This window comes from Delphinapterus leucas, chromosome 16 (genome assembly GCF_059928025.1).
Source record: "Delphinapterus leucas isolate spDelLeu-1000000601 "Yukka" chromosome 16, BTC_Dleu_Yukka2, whole genome shotgun sequence".
Classification (NCBI taxonomy): Eukaryota; Metazoa; Chordata; class Mammalia; order Artiodactyla; family Monodontidae; genus Delphinapterus; species Delphinapterus leucas.
Genome location: NC_143144.1, coordinates 77,669,001 through 77,687,786, shown reverse-complemented (window position 1 = coordinate 77,687,786; position 18,786 = coordinate 77,669,001). Strand labels below are relative to the sequence as shown.

The window sequence follows — 18,786 nt, the reverse complement described above, 5'->3', positions numbered from 1 at the left end:
CTCCTCTAGGAGTCTGGGATGGGCTAGCAGCTCAAAACGTCTTACTAAGTAGTCGGGCAGTTTGACCCATAAGACACACTCAGAGCTTGCGTTCCGCTGGTGCAGCCTCCGCTGGGCTCACCCACACAGGCGCTCCATCCCTGCCACAAATGTTAGGTTTCAGCCTCTTTGCAGCCATTCTTGGCAAGAGGTTAACCACAAAGCCCTAGCTTCCCCAAGGGAGAGAAGGCATTCCCCATGTGTGCCTGATGGCTTGACCTTGCATCAAATAACAATGTTGCAACACTGAGGGCCACTCCAGTGGGGAGGATGTCAGCCACAGTTCAGAGAGGTAGCTTTAATGGGTAATGACACCTTCCGAAGAATCCAGGGGAGATGCAAATGAACTTCAGCAAATTTCAACGAGTCCTTGTGTCAAAGCACAAATGTTTACCCTTCCCCCTCCCCATAGCCTCAAGTCCATTCTTTAGTAGGTCTGTGTCTAGCTGTGACAAAGTGAGAGAGTGGCATGGACATATATCCACTACCAAACGTAAAATAGATAGCTAGTGGGAAGCAGCCGCATAGCACAGGGAGGTCAGCTCCGTGCTTTGTGACCACCTAGAGGGGTGGGATAGGGAGGGTGGGAGGGAGGGAGACGCAAGAGGGAAGAGACATGGGAACATATGTATATGTGTAACTGATTCACTTTGTTATAAAGCAGAAACTAACACACCATTGTAAAGCAATTATGATCCAATAAAGATGCAAAAAATAAAAAAGCACAAATGTTTACCAGTAACTTGCCTGAATCATAGCATTATTATCATTCAAATGATGATAGTAGTAAAAACAGCAGTAATAACAAAAATTACCCCGATTAAGTCCTTACTGCATGCCAGACAGGCACTCGGCTAAGCTTTTAACACACGTTATACACATTTTACAGGTGAGGAAACTGAGGCTTAGACTAGCTAAGGAATTTGCTCGAGGTTGGAGAGCCTAATGGCGGATTCAGAAGGTAGGCCTGGCCATCTGCCTCCTGGAGTACCACCTGACCTGGTTTTCCCAGACAGAAAGCCTCCAACATATAGTGAGTTGAGATGAATTATTCAGCAAAGGCTCACGGAGCGCCCACTGTGTGCCATGCAGAGTATCGGGTGCTGGGTAACCGAGAGCCGCATCTGCAAGTCTGACCTTCCCAAAGAAACAAGATCCTGACTTCTTCTTTTGGCCAGAGGCCGACACCCACTTTCTATAGAGGTGACCATCACCACGTGTCCCACCAAACATTTCTAGACGGGGAATTCATGCTCATGACGCCCACCTCCTGATCTAGCGTCAGAGGACACTGCAGCGCAGGGAGGGGAAGGAAGTGCAGTCGCTTGGCAAAGGCGTGAAGGCGCACAGTGAGTGGCGGGAACCAGTGAACCACCTGATCCCTCCGGAGGGAGGATGCCAAGCACCGGGCTGGGAGTCAGCAAACCGCACGCGTCACTCCTCCGCAGTGCCTGCCCACCGACTGCCCACCTGCCGATTCACCCCAACCCTCTATCCAAGGGAGGAGGGGTGCCCAGTGTCCTAGCTCCTCCCTAAGGGGGAGACCTTGGCTTGCCTTCTAAGCACCTGGCCTGGCTGCACACCTGCTGGGGGCCTGAGCCGGCTATGGGGATGGAGCTGCCTTCAGGAGCCCCCGCAGCTCAGGGACCTTGTCTACAGCTCTGCCGTCACAGCTCCTGGCTATGGAAAGCTGGCTTGTGCAGGGTACTCTGTATCTTGCCTCCTCTAATCACCTTTAACCTTCCTTTAAGCCCCAGGAGACATCATTGGCCATCTATCCGTGAAGAAGCTGAGGCTTGGAGAAGTGACCCAATCACCCAACAAGGCCCAAGAGCCGGCGATCAGGATTTGAACTCCAGGACCTAACGCTCCCCTCCCTCCAGCCTGATTTCACCCTCAGCCTCACGTCTGGTGCCTCCTCCCCCCGTCCTCCATGCCCATGTCTCGGGGCCCTGCTTCCCTCCACCTACGGGTGCTCCTGGCCTGAGGACTCAGTGCTGACCATGTCCGCTGCACACTGCGGTCCTCTCTCTGCGCACCCCGCCCACTCCCAGGGCACAGGTGCACTCCTCTCCTGAGGTTTTTCTTCCCAGACACCCTCTGACCACCTTACAAAAGGAAAAGGCATTAAAAGTCTCAGTAATCAGACCCCTTACAGTGCCTTCCCTGGAAACAAAGAAACACTTGCACGGTCTACCTCTGATTCAGCAGGCTGCTAAAATATTTAACACCTGACGACTTAACATGCTTGAGAAGAAAGGGGAGGCCGAGATGCAGTTAGCTGGGGCCTCTGACCTTGCACACCCCACGGTAAGCTTCTTTCCCACCCTGCCAGTTTCTTGGGACAAGATCGGTACAGAGACGGCAATTGGCAAACACTTCTGCTGTGGACCCATGTCAGCTCCCTCCCAGCCCAGATGGGCACCCTTACAGGTGTGGCCAGTGGGGATGGGTAGGCACAGAGAGCTCTAGATTAAGTGTTTGGAGCCAGGTGACCGGGTTACCCGGGCCTCCTTACCAGGCCCGTGTGTGAGGTTGCACTGGCTGAGCCAAGGCCTCCGGTCGGCCCGGTGGTGAACATCCTTGGTTCACGTGCCAGAGAGACGCCTTCTGCTGATCCGTGTCGCCAGGCGCTTGTGCCACGAATACAGCCCAGTCTCCGCTCTGCAGGCACAGCTACCTGACTTGCCCACTGGCAGAGCCAAGGGGTGGCCAGGAGGAACCCAGCGCTCACTGAGCACCACCAGGCATCTGAGCTCTGCAAGGGCTTCACACAGAACCTCTCGGAATCCATGCTGCTGACGGGCACGGTTCACCTCTTATGTACACATGAAGGAACTGTGTCTTCAGGTTGGGCTGTCCCATGCAGAGCCCGCTACCCCACGTGGCTATTTCAATTTCAGTTTTAATGAATCAAAGTTAAATAAAATTCACAGTTCAGTTCCTCCCTAACCCTAAACCACATCACCCTGAAACTGGCCAGATTTTCGAGTGGCCTCATTTCAGGTGTGTAGTAGCCACACGTGGCTAGTGGCTGCCATACTGGATAGCAGAGATATAGAACATTTCCATCATCGTAGAAAGCTCCAGTGGACAGAATGTCTTAGAGGATAACCTCCCCAAGATTCCTTCTGGCTAATAAGTTACCGATCAGGGATCCAAACATGGATTTGATGTCTGAAGAATTCTCCAGAAGAGAGGTTCCAGCCCCAGCCCTAACTCTCATTAAACCACTGGTCTTGAGCAAGCCATGTCACCTGTCCCAGCCTCCCCTTCCTCCTTTGCACAAGGGGCACACAAGTGGTACCTACTAAGGGTTAAGGTGAGGTGGAAATAAGATGCTAGATGTGGGCGTACTTTGGCCCAGAAGGAGGAATAAGTGAAAGGGAACTTACACTGAGTACTTATTTTGTGTTGGGCACTCTAAATAAAGTGGCTCGTTTAATCCTAGGTATTATATACCCCCACTTTACAGGTGGGTAAACAGTTTCATCAAAGGTGATGCCCCCAAGGTCACACAGAACTAGAACTCGGCCTGGAACTTATCTGTAGACCTCCAGGCCTATGCTGGTCTCACACAATAGAACTCAATTCTACAGCCTTCTCTCTAAAGCCCAGAAGCAGGTTTGGGGCGGTGTGGCTGGGAAGAATGGCTCCATGCCCTGGGGCAGGTCCTCGGTTCAGCTCAGGCATCAAGGGGAAACATATCGTCAGGGGCCAGATTCTGATTCTGGTTCTGCTGCCAGGTAGCTCCCTCATCCCATCCCTATTCCGAGTCTCGACAAGAATGCGCCCAAGTTTCCTTCCAGATATCCAGCTAGAGTCTAAAATACCCATTTCTCAGTCACACCTACTGAAACGAACCTGCATCCTGGTCTAAAACAGTGGCGGTAATGAGAGGTTCCAGGAAGAGAAGCGGATGAGTTTGGACACATTCATTTGGAAAATCACCACCTTGCCCTGAAACTGGCCTGGGATTCTTAAGTGGCTCTTCCTGCATCAGATCCAGATGTGGCATAGCAGAGGCCTCAGGGCTGAGGGGCTCAGAAACCCAGAAGGGCTAGACCAAAGTAGTGGCATTCCCGTCACAGGCACCTGGAGGGAGGGAACAAGCCCCTTGCCTTCAGGGCGGCTGCCACCTTTGGTGTGGGTGCCTCATAATCCAGCTTTCCAAAGTGACTTGGCATTATTCCCAAGGGCAGATTCACCTCTAAAAAATTTGTTTTAATTATGGAACACAAAAGCTTCAGAACATAAAGCCTACATTTTTAAAGGTCCTTTGACTTTTACATTACGATGGTTCACAATGATTGAAGCTGTGGATCGTAATGTAAATCTGCGTCATCTGTAGAGTCGTTAGTCCTGAGGTACTTTTGAACCACGTAACAAGCTCCTGTGAGCCGAGCAGGGTTAGCAGAGCTCACATATGACAGAAGCAGAGGCATAGAGAGGTCAACCAGATGGAGAAAGACTCATCCAGCCTCATGTCTCCCATTCCTGTGGGGTCTGTTACTATATCATTTGGAGACCTTGGGTATTTTCTTTGTTTGCTTAATTCCCAGGATGTTTTTGAATAAAGACGTTTAAAATGATAATAGTGGTTACCATTTGTATTTTACACTTACCATATATCAGGCATTATACTAGGTGGCTTTGGAAACATTCCATTTTAATCTTAATTCCAACCCTAAGAGGGAAGTATTATTTTTCCCATTTTATAGATATGGAAACAGGATTGAAAAGTTAAGCATTTTCTCCAAGGCATCACACAGCCAGTAAGAGATCTCTGGGATATAAACCCTCCATCTTACTCCATTGTCTCCCTTTTGGGAAGAAAATTGCTCCGAGGGAAAGAAGTGTCAGCACTGTAGCTCTGTAATAGCCCAATACTTCCCAAAAGGAAGTTTAAAATAATCCAAGCAATGTAATCGAAAATCAAACCCAGAAGGATGGGGGTGGGGACGGAGATCTGTCATCCTGGCTTTACCTGCTAAGAGACCTAGGCTTGGTAGCTTCTTTTCTTTTCCTTAATTTATACAGCTGTAGCCCTCCTCAAAATCTTATTCTGAAACTCAAAAACATGGTGTCGCAGCTGGTAATTTTAGAAGGAGGAGGAGAGAGAAGGAAGAAACAGACCCAGAGGGAGGAAGGGCAGGAAGTCGCTCCAGTCCTGCCTTTAAGTCCAGCCAGGGCTTCCTGGACAAGATGCCGGCTGCCCCTCGCTGCTTCCTCCTTCTACCCCTCAACGCCTCAACCCAACTGCCCTTCGTGGTTTAGCCTAGGTGTACGCAAAGACCCAAAGCACCTGGGAATAATTTAATTCTCTCAAATGTACTAGTAATTGAAAAGGATACCTTTCCAACCATTTCCCCAAATGGAAAAAAAAAGAGACCCCTTTAAATAAATATTCAGGAAAAACAAGCTTGGTGATGTCCACGATGGATTCAGAACTACACATCTGACCATCAGTGGTGTGAAAGCAAAATGCCAAATTCTAGACTTTCCATCCACTGAAGACAGTCGTTGTATATAGAAATCCACAGCCAAGCCGTCTGTCAACAGACTCCTATTTCTTGGAGTTGGGTGTACGTGTACCCCTTGGGTGGAGGTGAGCAAAGCCACAAGATACCCACAGCACATCCACCAGCAGGGCCAATTTGACGTCAAAAGATGGGAAATTAAGCAGCAAAATATTTGTGCTCCTGGCATCTACCTGGATATGAGATTGGGTTATTAAACTATCCTGTCACCAAGACAGAAAAGAGACATTTCTTAGATATTGAATCTGATCTGTGATATCAGCCCCATCCAAGTTAGCAGAATCTCAAAATTCAATAGATTCAACAGAAGCATGTCACCTGATAACCAAGAGAGTAGAAAATATGGTTTTGACTTGCTTTGCTCTTCTCGTGGCAACTCAAAGCATTATTTTTATGTTGAAATACAATACGATATGGTACACAATAAAAGATACACATAAAGTTTTACAATAAAACAAGATCTCAAAATTTTTTAACTTGAAGCAGATCGCTGTGGGCTACCCAGTAGGGGGTAAGAAAGAGTTCGCTCTCTTCAGCCATGAAGACATTTTAGCAGACAAGGAAGTCAGCCCTGGAAAAGAAAGATGGCCAGGCTGGAACCTCAACCTCAAGAAGACGAACAGTTACCACTCAGTTCACTGCAGGAGAAAAGCCTGTCCCACAGAACTGTAATAGGAAACCTAACCCCTACCAGGGGCTGGAATGCACTGGAATTGCATTTGATCAGTTATCTCATCCTTCACTGCAACTCAGCGAGGCAAGTATAGTTGTGACCTCCCCGTTCTACAGATTGGCAAACCGAAGTTAGGTATGTAACCTGTAAGGTGCACAGCTGGGTGTGAATCCGAACTTCACCACCACCCTAGCTTCTAGCAGTGTCTGCCTCAGTGTGGCCACCCAACCTCCCCAAGACCGCTGCCAAAATTCACCTTCACGTGCAACACCTCCTGTTCCCAGGACGCGCACCTCTCACCTTGGCCAGACTTTCTCTGAGGCCTGCCCAGGTCCACGGCACAACTCCCTCCTGGTGAAAGGTCCACTGGAGCTCCTGAGCCTACCCCCAAGGCAAAGGAGCATTCCCTACGTTTGTGTTACAGTAGGAATGAAGTTGCTGGGTTGAGAGATGAGGGTCGCCGTGGGAAGGCTTGGCCTTTGGGATCACTCGATAATGTGAGAGCTCTGTGAGGAGCTGGGGTGCTCCAGGGGGCAGCTACTCACCATGTGGAACTGTTGAGGGCTTGGAGTGTGGCCGGTCCAAACTGAGATGCACTGTGGGTACAAAATACAACCCAGCTTGCAAAGACTTCATATGAAAGCAAGAATGTAGGATATCAGATTAATAATTTATATATTGATTGCATGTTGAAATGATAATATTTGTGTTATATTGGGTTACATAAAATGTATTATTGAAATTAATTTTACCTGTTTCTATTCAGTTTTGAATGTGGCTACCAGAAAATTTAGGATTACATTTATGGCTTACGTTCTATTTCTTTTTTTTAAAACATCTTTATTGGAGTATAATTGCTTTACAATGGTGTGTTAGTTTCTGCTGTATAACAAAGTGAATCAGCTATACATAAACATATGTCCCCATATCCCCTCCCTCTCGCGCCTCCCTCCCACCCTCCCTGTCCCACCCCTCTAGGTGGTCACAAAGCACTGAGCTGATCTCCCTGTGCTATGTTATGTTCTATTTCTATTGGACAGAGCTGGTCTATACCTTCCAGAGACCTTTGACTGTCTACTAAGAGACAGAGGTCACCCCACCTGGCAAGCTGGAGGGGAGGGTCCATTCAGAATTCTTTCTGGAAATCCTCAGCCAGTGGGAGAGTGGCAGCCCTTTTTCCTAAGAACCCAAAGCACAGGAAAGGTCAGCCCTTTTCCATCCTCATTTCCTTCAAGGACCAGGGCAAAGCAGGTTCTGGAGCCCAGTGATCTGAATAGAAGTAGACCATGGGCCACAAGTGCAAGCCCGGAATGCAAAAGCTACATAGGTAATTTTAAAAGGTTGATAGCCACATTAAAAACAAGAAAAAAATGTGAAATTAATTTCAGTAACATATTCTAACCAAGTACATCCTAAATATTATCATTTTAACATATAACAATATAAAAATTATTAACGATGTATTTTGTATTCTTTTTTTTTGGCCGCACTGCACGGCTTGTGGGATCCGAGTTCAAAGCGCACAGTCCTAACCGCTGGACCGCCAGGGAATTCCGTGTGTTCTTTTCTTCACACTAATTCTTCAACCTCTGGGGTGTGTTTTACCCTTACAGCACACCTCCATTCACATGTGACCAGTGGCTGCCAAATTGGACAGCACAACTCAAGAATCTAAAAGTCTACCACCCAACAAATCCTCAACCAGAGCCAAGCGCACAGGACACCCATTATAATGTAAATGTCTACTGCTCTGTAAACTGTGATAAGTCACACAACTTCAGCCACTAAGACTTATGTTTGCAAAGAGTTCTGATGGCAGCAGAAAAAAAGGACTCAGAATTTAAACAGGAGAAAAGAGTGGATGACGCGACGCTAACATAATAAACACCAGTCATCGTTAGTTGGTGTGGTTGTGGATTCTTCTCCTTTTCTTTATACTTTTCTATACCTTACGAAGTTTCTAATATTAATTTAGAAATTATAATTTTAAAATTTAAAGTGATTAAAACAAAGAGTCATGAAATACTTATTGAACTACTACTATATGCCTGGTCCTGAGATCTTCTTGTTCTCCAAGAAGGTGATAAAACATCCAGGGACTGAAGAAGGAGCTAATATGACATTTATGGGGAGGGGAGGGGAGGGGAGGGGAGGGGAGGATTTTCTAGTCAGACATTTTTTCCTACGCTTTAACTGGGAATGTCAAAAATACATACGAGCAGGGGCTGCAGGGAATTTTGTGCTAAGTCAGCAGTGGAGACAAGTGTCGAATGCAGATTAAAACTGCATCTGTCTCGGCAGCAGCATCCGTATCTCATTGGCCCAGAGTTATAAGAGTCGCTCTCGAAGGGCAGGAAAGGCAGCTGGGTGTCGGTGGAAGTGCTCAGACTCAAAAGACAGGTGATCATGCATTCTTTCAGCATGTGTAGAATATGCAATAAATCATTTACAAAATGCCTGCAGCTGTTTGGTAGCTACACTGGCCAGCCACAGGTACTAATTTAAAGTCCAACCCCGCTCTGCTTCACACAAGCGTGTGCCTGCATACACATACACATACACGCACACATACCCATGGAGAGCTCTGGAATAGCCAAAGATCGAAGGATGCTGCACAGCTTGGTCAGAACGTGTCTTTGCCACAGTATCTCCCTCTCCCCCACAGGATGAAATCTCCCAGAAGCTGCTGTTGCACAACAGGGTGGCATCTCACTCAGGAAAAGAACAGGCAGGTATGCTGCAAAGCGTGAAGGTCTGGGATTCGCAGATGCATCTATCATTTGTCCTCCTCTAATCTTGAGAGGGGTGTGACTGCTGCTGGTGATTAGACATTCCTGCTTGAGATTAAAGCAAAGTTGAGCCCATTTGCCTCAAAAGGTAATGAACTAGATTAGGAGGTGTCGGGCTCAGGGGGTTGGGAGTCGTGAGGTGTGCTGTCTAAGGGGTGCAGGGTTTCTTTGGTGGCGGGGTGGGGGGGATGACCATGTTCTAAAATTGACTGTAGGGATAACTGCACAACTCTGTGAATATATTAAAAGCCACTGAATTGTACACCTTAAATGAGCAAATTATATGCTTTGTGAATTACATCTCAATAAAGCTGTTAAGGAAAACAAAGATAAGCTCAGATATGAAAGCAACTCATTCAATTCCTTTCACAGCAACGGAGCTTGTAGTTATCTTAGCCACTGCTTTACCTGTATAAAGAACGGGAGTGACTAGGTGTTTCTTTCTTAGATAAAGACTCATATATTAGCAGTACCCTCCTTTGCAAAACATCCAGCATGTCTCTGCCAAAGGCACGTATCATGGTTCTCCAAAGGCTGCTACCTTTTCACTGACCTTTCTGCTCCGCCCGCACTTCTGGTCTCGTCTGAAATGACCTCGCCCATGACATTTGGAACATCCTCCTCAGGAACTGAAGGTAAGGTGGATGGGCTGGGCCCAGAGCTCTTTCTGGGATAAGGTAAAAGAAGGAATAAATATTTAAAAAGGTATTTTTCTCCATGTCCTATTGAAAAGCCCATTTCCCAATTAAAGCTTTAAGTGTCTACTTCACCAAAATCTCTGGAAAAAATTAGCTTCAGGCAGCAAATGGCTTTGAGATGCTTTGGGATCATTTAGGTCTCTCTGCATAACTCTGCATAAATAAATCCAGATTCAAAAGCAGATGTATTTTGACTCCAGGAAAACTTCTGACTGACCATAACCTATGACCTTATAGTGCACTGCCAGCCTGTAAACATTTCATGCTTTGCGAACAGTTTCAGTTAGAAGAATTAAAAGAACACAAGGCAAGGAATAAGACACGTTAAACAGACACAGCTCCCATGCCTCCAAAGCACTTCTCACGTTTTTCAGAATCACAGCACATCCAGAGATTGTGAGCAGGTAAATTTCAACAATTAGATATGGAAAATTAACCTTCTTCTAACCACCCATCTCTTTGATTGACTTTTTAAAACCAAGTGGGAATCACTTTTGAGGCTGACCCCATATTCCCATAGGAATTTATTCTTGTAAGTACCTCTCGGCGTCGAGCGCTTCTGGATCCAGGCTTTGCAGCTTCAGGTCCCGAATCTCGTCAGGTTCCGCAGGTGAGGAGACAGGCACCTTCCCATCGCCAGCAGGAGTGGGGGGCTCAGGCCCGGGCTGCCCCTCAGCCTGCGGGTACCCGGCCGGGCTGTCCCCGCTCGGGGCGGCTGCAGCCTCCATCCTCAGAGCCCCTTCACAGCAGCTGGGGTCCCCAAGGCTTCCTGGCAGAGCCGAGGCACAAGCCGCACCAGAGAACATTCTCGTAGTACCTGCTTCAGGCAGGTGGGCAGACACACGTGCCCCGGTCTCAGCTGTGCTCAAAGTGACGTCATCCTCTGCTTCCCTAGCAGCTTCTGCTCCCGAGCCGGGCTCCAGGGGAGTATCCACCACTTCCCCAGCTGGTGGCTCCAGGGTGCTCTGGGTGCCCAGGGTGTGCTGTGTTTCCGAGATCCCAGCAGCACCTTCATGCCTCCTCTCACCCCTAAGTGTGTCTGGGGTACAGGCCTCACTGATGGCCTCGGCCACAGTCGGAACATTCCCATGGGGAGAAGATGCTCCCTGGGCAGAGGTGGGCACCGACATGTCACCCAGAGCCCCTGGGTGAGAAAAGCCCTGGGCACCATCTTCTCTGGGTTGACCGTCTCGGCTAGATGTCTCCTCATGCTGTTTTCCAGGAGGAATTCTGTCGTCTTGAACTGCGTCCCCTTCTCCATGGCTCTGGGGAGCCACCTGCAAGTCAGCATCGGGAATCTCTGGAGAAGTCACCTGTGAAGACAGACCCGAAGCTGCTTCCTGCCGGCCGCTTTCCTGCTGTGAGCGGGCCTGGCTCCCAAGCCCCGGCCAGCCTTCCCCAGACCCCTCTGGCTTCTTGCTTTCTGTCAGCATCTGTGGAGGCCCACTCATTTCCTTCCCCACACTGGCACCTGGCAGGCTCTGCTCTGCAGCTGGCCGTGCCGGCCCCGGCAGCTTTTCTGGAGCTGGATCCTGGGGACCCAGACGAGAAATCTCAGCCTCTACAGTCAGCTCTTGCTTCTTCTCCTTTGACTGTATCCAGAGTCCGGCAGGAGTGGTGGGGAGAGGCGCGATGGCCACTCCTTGAGTCCCATCTGGAAGCTTCTCTGGGCTTGGCGTGGCGAGGTCCTTGCCCATCACACTCTTCCCAGCTCCTGCCTTTTCTCCCAGTGTGCTCTGGGGCCGATCGGCGGTCAGGGCTCCAAGCACAGACTTCTCAAAGATCTTGGTGATGTGCTCTCTGAAGTCAGGGAGCCCAGCGATCATACTGGTCTGCCTGGAGCTTGCGTCTGCACCAGCTGATGCTCCCTTCCCGGGATCCTTGGAAGGGTCTACCATCCTCTGCCCACTGCGCTCTCTCTCCCTTGCTGCGTCACCTGCTGTGCTCTCCTCACTGGCAAGGTGTGCCGAAAGGTCACTGGGCTTGGCACTTGCCCCGGGAGTCCTTGAGCCTTTCTGTTCCTCTGCGGTCTGCTTTCCCTTGGCCAGAAGTGGCACCCTGTCCAGGTAGGGCACGGAGTCCACAGGCCCCTCAGAGGTCCCAGCTTGGGGGCTTCCGCTGCTGGCTGGCACGGCGGAGGTTTCCTCACCTGCAGCTCCTGGTTGCCAGAGGGAGGCAGGGGAGCCACACGGTACCTTCGCGGAGGAGGCATTTTCCAAGACAAGCAGGGGCTCCCGTGTGGGACAAGGGCTTTCACCAGGAGCTCCGAGGCCTTGAGGTGAAACAGTTTTCACGCCACTGTCTTCTGCCCCTTTCCTGGCAGCACCCTCCACTTGCAGGTAAGGAGTGTCAGGGGCAGCCTCTTCTGGTGGCCTGGACGACAGGAGCCTCTTTGAGTCAGGGACAGCCTGGGCTGCAGAAATATCCACCACGCTCCTGGGAATCCCACCCAGCTCTCTGGCTGGCAGCAAGGCATCCTGGCAGCTGGCGGAGGGCTGCTCAGCTTGGCAGGGCTCACCTAGGGCACAGGTAGAAGCTTCCTCCCCAGGGGAGGGGCACTGCTCTGTTGGGAGGAAGCCACCACTCCGAGCAGCTTCTCCTGGCTCCCCCGGAGCCCGTTGTGTCCCCAGGTCTCCTCCGTCAGCGTTCCCACCAATCTCAGCAGTCCTACCACCCGCACCTTGATCCTCAGCTGATGGGAAACTTTCAAGAAGCTTTTGGGGCTCTGCATCTGTGGCAGTGGGATGCTCCATTTCCTTGTGTGGGGCTAACCCCGATTGCCGCCTGCCCTCCTGGGTTTCATCACCGGCCTCTCTCTCTGGGGCCTCCTGGGTGGGTGTGACTCTGGGGCCGGCAGGTGCTGGAGCTGGTGGGCAGCGAGCTGCCTTCAGGAGAGCTACTGAGTCAGGCCGACAAGGCGGGGCCCCCACTGTGTTCCCACTTGCCTTCTCTGTCTCACCCAAGTCCTGGAGCGGGGGCCAAGCGTCAGCTGCTTCCGAAATGCCTGCATCCCCGAGACATGCCTCTTCATGCTGGCTGCCAGCTTTCCGCCCATCAACCAGCTCCTGCTGGGACTCGTTTGGCCCCTGTCCAGCACAGCAACTTTCCTTTCTGCTCAAGCTACATGCAAGAGAAGAGTCTTGTAAGGTGTCTGCTGCAGGAGGTGGGCCCCTGGACAGCTGACTGCCACTGCATTCCCCCTCCTGCCCGTTCCCCCCTAGCGCAGGCAACTCCGGTCTCTCTGGCGCTGACAACTCCAACTGCTCTGTTGTACGATACTCCGGAATTGTGTGCCCGGGAGGTGAACTTGGAGCATCAGACGGACCGCCCTTGGGGAGCTCACTCTGAAGTTCTGATTCAGAAGCCTGTTCCTTTGCTCCATGAGTGGGCAAGCTCACATCTTCCCGAGGTTCCACAGGTATGTGGATTTGGGGAGAATCTGCACCCAGGTTCTTAAACTCTGCATCACCTGGGTAAGTCTCTTTCTCGCTTTCGCACTGTTGGGACATCTCCCTGAGCGTTTCAGAGGTGGATGCTTCTGGGTCCGTTTGGGACTGCTGGAGACGGTTCTCAGAATACAGTGAGGGCCTCTCGGTTGCAGCCACTCGTATCCCGCTGTCCCCCGGGCAGGACAGGGTTTCCTGCTGATCTAGCTCCAGGCTGAGGGTCGTGAGCCCACAGTCCACTGCCAAGTTCTCCTCCTCAGGGGGAGGTGGCCCATCGGTGTGGACTTCCTGTCCAGCTGCATCACGCCCCAGCCCATGGGCGTGGGGTGGTGTCACCAAGCCCTCCGCATCACAGCTGCCCGGCCTCTGCGCGGATGGGTGGCTCCTCGTCTTTATTTCAGATTTGCCCTCCGCCTCCTGGGCTTTGGGGACGACCTCTGTAGCAGGAGCTGACAGGAAATCTGATTTCTCTGATTCTAAAGCAGGAAGAGGGTCCATTCTTCCCAATGCCCCCACATCCTGAAAGGTGTCAGGATACTTGGTCTGCAGTCCTGGCCCCTCCCAGACAGCTCCCTCGGGAAAAACGTGTTTACTGGCTCCATCCGGCCCAGAGGGGGGGATGGGATCCTGCTCGGGAAGCCGGTGCAGTGAAGCAGATGCATGGACCACTTGGGCTTCTCCCATCATCCCACAGGCTGCCGAGCTCCAAGCTGCATATTCTGATGGAGAGCCGGGCCTGTCCACGTGCCCGGGGGCCTCCTTTCTGAGTGGCTGTGCTGAGGCCATGCTGGGAAGGCTGTTGCTCTCCACATCGCCAGTTAGCTGTGAAACCTCATCCTTTTCCCCCTTTGGGTCAGGCTTGCAGCAACAGGCTTCGGGTTGCTCTCCCTGAAGGTTCCCAGGATCTGCACCCTCGGGGGGCTCTGGGGCTGCCTCCTGTCCTCTAGGGTCGGCCCCAGGTTGTCTGCTTTCCGCAGCCACAGCTGGACCCTCGGGGGCTTTGCCTTCATCCTTTGGCCCCAGCGACCTTCTGGCATTTTCATCTGAGGCACCGGGAGGGGGAAGAGGCAGAAGCCCTTGCTGGACCTCGTGGCTTTGCTCCCTATTCCAGAGCTCTTCCCTCTCCTCCGGGGGTGAAGGGATAGGAACCTCTCCGGGGCCGCCTTCGGGGCCCGCTCCCTCTCCTCCGAGGTCTGATGCGTGCTTCTCCTGTCCTGCCAACCCTGCTTCTGCCCGCTCTGTAGCCAGATCTGTAGGAACAGGCCTCTCAGCACCGGAAATCATCTCTCTGGGCCGTTCTGCAGCAGCAGAGGCCTGAGCAGCTGGCTGTGAAGTGAGGCTTGAAGCTGGGTCCGTTTCCTCAGTCGCCGCGTGTGGGGCGGGCTCGGGGCTCACAAGCAGGCCCCCCTCGGGCTGTTCACCTGCCGTCACACAGACGGCCTGACGGCGCTCAGCTCCTTGCCTCCCTGTCTGCGAATGACCCCGAGCATCAGGGGCATCCAGAGTCTCCTCCCAAGAGCCCTTGGCCCCCGGTGCCAGGGCAGGACCCAGTGACTCCCAGGGCAGCTCTGTGGGCAGCGGATGCGCTCCCACTTGCCGCGGGCAGCTTTCCCGGGCAGCGACCTTCGCTTCTGCTCCTTGGGTCGCCCCTGGAGCACTCCCGCTGGGAGGGCTGGCCCTGAGCGCTCCCGAGTCATCGGTGAAGTCCTGAGGCGGCCCCTCCACTTGGCATTTAGGGGCTGGATCTTGTGGGGTCGGGTTCTCGGGTTCTGGGGGGGACTCTTCCAGGCCGGCTGAGCTCTCTTGGCCTGGTTGGGCTGCAGCAGGGGCCATGGGCGCTCCCCGCGCAGACTCTGGCAGGGGAAAGCCACCTGCAGCCTCTCTCCCTTGGGACTCAAAACCACCAGTCCAGCCATCGTCTCCACGCAGCTGCACCGTCAGGGGCTCTCGAGGAGCAGCTGCTGAAATTCCCGGCACCTGGTCACTGGAACTGGAGGAAGACAGCTTCTGCCCCTCTTCTTCCTTCCGTCCTCTCGCTCTGCCGGCGCTGGGGGCGATTGCAACCACCCTGCGCTGAGCAGAGCTGTCCATCCCAGGGACAAAGGCTGCTGGGGTGTATCCTGGGGCATTTGGGGAAGGTTCCCTCTGGGGGTGTTGAGCCAGGGGACAATCTTCAGGTTCTGCTGCTGGGCTTGCCAAGCAACCTTCCGGGGCGCCCTCAGCAAAGGGCACGGAGGCCAAGGGACTCCCCTGCTCCCAGGGCTCCGGTGGGCTGGACAGTGGAGAATCTTCTTGGCCCATGGCTTCCTGTGGGTGCTTCCTTGGCTCAGTCACCTCTGGGGACATGATGCAGGGATACCGGCTGGCAGCACCTTCAGAAGTGGAGCAGGAACCTCCATGCCCGACGCTGCCAACAATGAAAACATTTATTGTTTTATCAGTTCTCATGGATGCCAAGGACAGAGCCACAGCCCAGGCAGAATCACTGCACACCTCTCCCCACCAAAGGCCACAACACACACCAGCCTCGTGCATCTCGTTCCTCTCCATGAAGAGACACCCCCCAATCCCACCCCACCTGTAACCATGACACGTGCCCTCATTGTCTGCAAAAATTAGCGCAGAAAATCTCAAACATTCAATCTGAGGCTTTCCATGCTGGTCAGTAGAGAATGCGGAAATATGGAAACTAATTCATAATTGTCTACAATGCAGGAAACTCAGAAGATTTTGAATAAATATAAACCATGGTAGAGAATTGGGATGAGCTCTCTGTAGTTTACAGAGAGGTCCTGAACACTTCTGGGGATCCTTAGATGTTCAGGAAAAAGGCAAAAATGGGCAAAGCCAAGCTTTGAAATAAAGAGCTATTCTTGCAAAAAGTTAACTCGATTCTTTACATTCAGCGGGTGGTACTGTGAGGCATAATCCAAAAATCAATTCTATTTAGCTGTGGAATTTCTGCATATGAACTACATATAAAATTCCTGGGAGCTGAATTACCTTCATACCCATATGTGTCTCAGCTTGAAATTACTTTGCTGTACAGTGTGTAAAGAAAAACTGTGAACATGCAGGAAACTTGGGGGAATATGGCTCAGAGTCATGGACTTGCTATAGATCATCAACTATCCAGTTATTGTAAAATAGCTTATCACATCCCATATTTAGACTGTGTTTCTCAATTCTATATAGTTTTAATTAGGTGTATTTTTAAAATTTAAAAGCAATATACGGCCAAGGCAAAATTTTGAAAATGTAGAAAACATGCTCGCCACCTGAAGTGTTCTAGTGAATTTCCTTTTTTTCCCACGCAACTCTTTAGGGAGTGCAATTTTTGTTATTTTTACATAGCTGTGATTCTATATACTTTTATGATCATGTATCTTTCAGTATCAAAAGAAACTGCTCAAGGCAAAGTTAACAGAAGTATGGCTTTTCTAAGGCTTTTACCATGTTCTTTGAAATTATTACAGGGAGGAAAATTTATGGCATCTTCTTGTAACTATCACATACACACACATTCACATATTCATAGACCCACAGTGTTTTGGATACAACCAGAGGAAAGATTTTATTCTACATGTCCACTACCAAAATCCTATCTTTCCATGCAGGGCAACGCATATACATTCGTTTATGAGAGATGCATATAGTGGGAAGATGAAGTACATTTCTGTTCAAATTTAGAAATATGTGTTATGGACTGAATTGTGTCCATCTAAAAATCCATATGTTGAAGTCCTAATCTATCATGTGACTGTATTTGGACACGGGGCCTTTAAGGAGGTTAATTACGGTTAAGTGAGGTCGTAAGAGGGAGGTCCTAATCCAGTAAGACTGAAGTCCTTATAAGAAGAGGAAGGGACACCAGGAGTTGCTCACATAGACAAGAAGGCCATGAGCAGATGCAGCAAGAAGGTGCCATCTGCAAGCCAAGAAGAAAGGTCTCACCAGAAACCAACCCTCTAGCCCCCTAACCTTGGAATTCCCTAACTGAGAAAATAAATTTCTGTCACTGAAGTCACCCAGTCTGTGGTCTTCTCTTATGGCAGTGTGAACAGACTAATACAATAGGTATATTGGGCATTTATTGTACTATCCTTTCAACATTTTTAAGGTTTCAAAATTTCCAAAATGAAAAGCTGGGAAAATAATAATGGATGAAATTTATTGGACATCAGTGCTTTACATGGATTATCTCATTTAGCCCTACCAATAGCCATGCAAGATGGATATTATCACTGCCATTTTGCAGATAAGAACCCCGAGAACAGAGGGGTTAAGCTTGAATCTGACAACGTTTGTGTCCCCAAAATTCAAATGTTGAAAACTAATCCCCAAGGTGATGGTATTAGGAGATGGGGTCTTTGGGAGGTGATTAAGTCATGAAGGTGGAGCCCCCATAAAGGGATTAGTGCCCTTATAGAAGAGACCCGAGAGAGTTTCCTTGCCCCTTCTGCCTTGTAAGGACTCAGAGAGGAGACGTCCATCTGTGAACTCGAAAATGGACCCTCACCAGACACGGAATCTGCTGGCACCTTGACGTTAGATTTCCAGCCTCCAGAACCACAAGAAATAAATGTCTGTCGTTAAGCCATCCAGTCTATGGTATTTTTATAGCAGGCTGAACAAACTGAGACAGAGGGCAAAAGGCTCTTTACCTGGCTCCATTCCAGCCTCTTGCCAAGTCCCTCACCTATGAAATGTACATGACATCCTTGAAGGAGGTGTGTACACATGTCACCACACTAGTTGTCCTGATTTAATGCTTGTTCCTGAACATATGACATTGAAAATATTTCAGATGGACCCAAGAGAGAGAGTTGGCTACTATCTCAACCAGATTAGCATTTTCAGACCAAACGCAAGGCTGACAAGAGCAAAGAAGAGAAAACTCAGAGGGTAAGTTATGGGAATCCCTCCAATCCTCACATGGTCATGAGGACGGACGCGCCCACGGAGAGCCCTGGCCCCATGCTGACTGACACGTGTGAAACCACCAGGTGTGCAGGTAACGTGCCTTGGCCTGGCCTCTGCAGAGCAGCATTTCTGGAAATCCATGGATTGTTCCAGAACCAGCAGCTCTGCACTCTTGAATCTGGCCATTTTCCTTTTAATAAGCACTTTACACTGAATTGTGTCCCAATCTTTAACTAGGGTGTCAAACGGTTTAGTAGCTGATGAGATCAATGGTGTGTAATTCATAAATGAAGGGCTCCTGTTGAGGCCTGCTTGTTCAAGAAGCGCAGAGCACGGCCCCTCTGCGCTGGTAACAAAACGGACAAAGCAGCTTTGTTGTCCTGTCTCTGACAGCAGCTGCTAGCTCAGGAGAGTGTGCGGCTTCCCTTCAGGCCGCCTGAAGTCAGGACCATCTGGGGACGAGATGACAAATTCACTCAATTTGGGCACCTTGAAAACCTGCAGGTCTTTGGAGACAGCAACCAGGAACACATCTCCCAGAGTGTGAGCATACGACTCCATTCAAAATAAGGACCCAGCCTTGGTTTATTTCGCCTAAGCGGGGCACCAGCAATCTCTGTGATTGCCCATCAGAAGCCAATTTTTAAAACCAGATTAAAGCCACTCACCAGGAGCAGA

The 18,786-nt window shown here is 50.5% G+C and overlaps 1 protein-coding gene across 4 annotated transcripts in view; it reads right to left on the bottom strand.

Moving 5' to 3' along the window:
* The window catches only part of LOC149747339 (transforming acidic coiled-coil-containing protein 2-like), a 107,126-nt gene that overhangs the window by 50,500 nt on the left and 37,840 nt on the right, over window positions 1-18,786 (bottom strand). For 2 of the 4 annotated variants that reach the window (XM_089898267.1, XM_089898268.1), the window contains exons 4-6: window positions 10,280-15,592; window positions 9,595-9,708; window positions 6,798-6,848 (exon numbers count right to left, since the gene is read on the bottom strand). In XM_089898267.1, coding sequence (XP_089754393.1) covers window positions 6,798-6,848; window positions 9,595-9,708; window positions 10,280-15,592 — 5,478 coding nt within the window. Of the gene's footprint in view, window positions 1-6,797; window positions 6,849-8,862; window positions 9,090-9,594; window positions 9,709-10,279; window positions 15,593-18,786 lie in introns of those variants that run through there. The other 2 variants (XM_089898269.1, XM_089898270.1) reach the window with 2 other exon arrangements.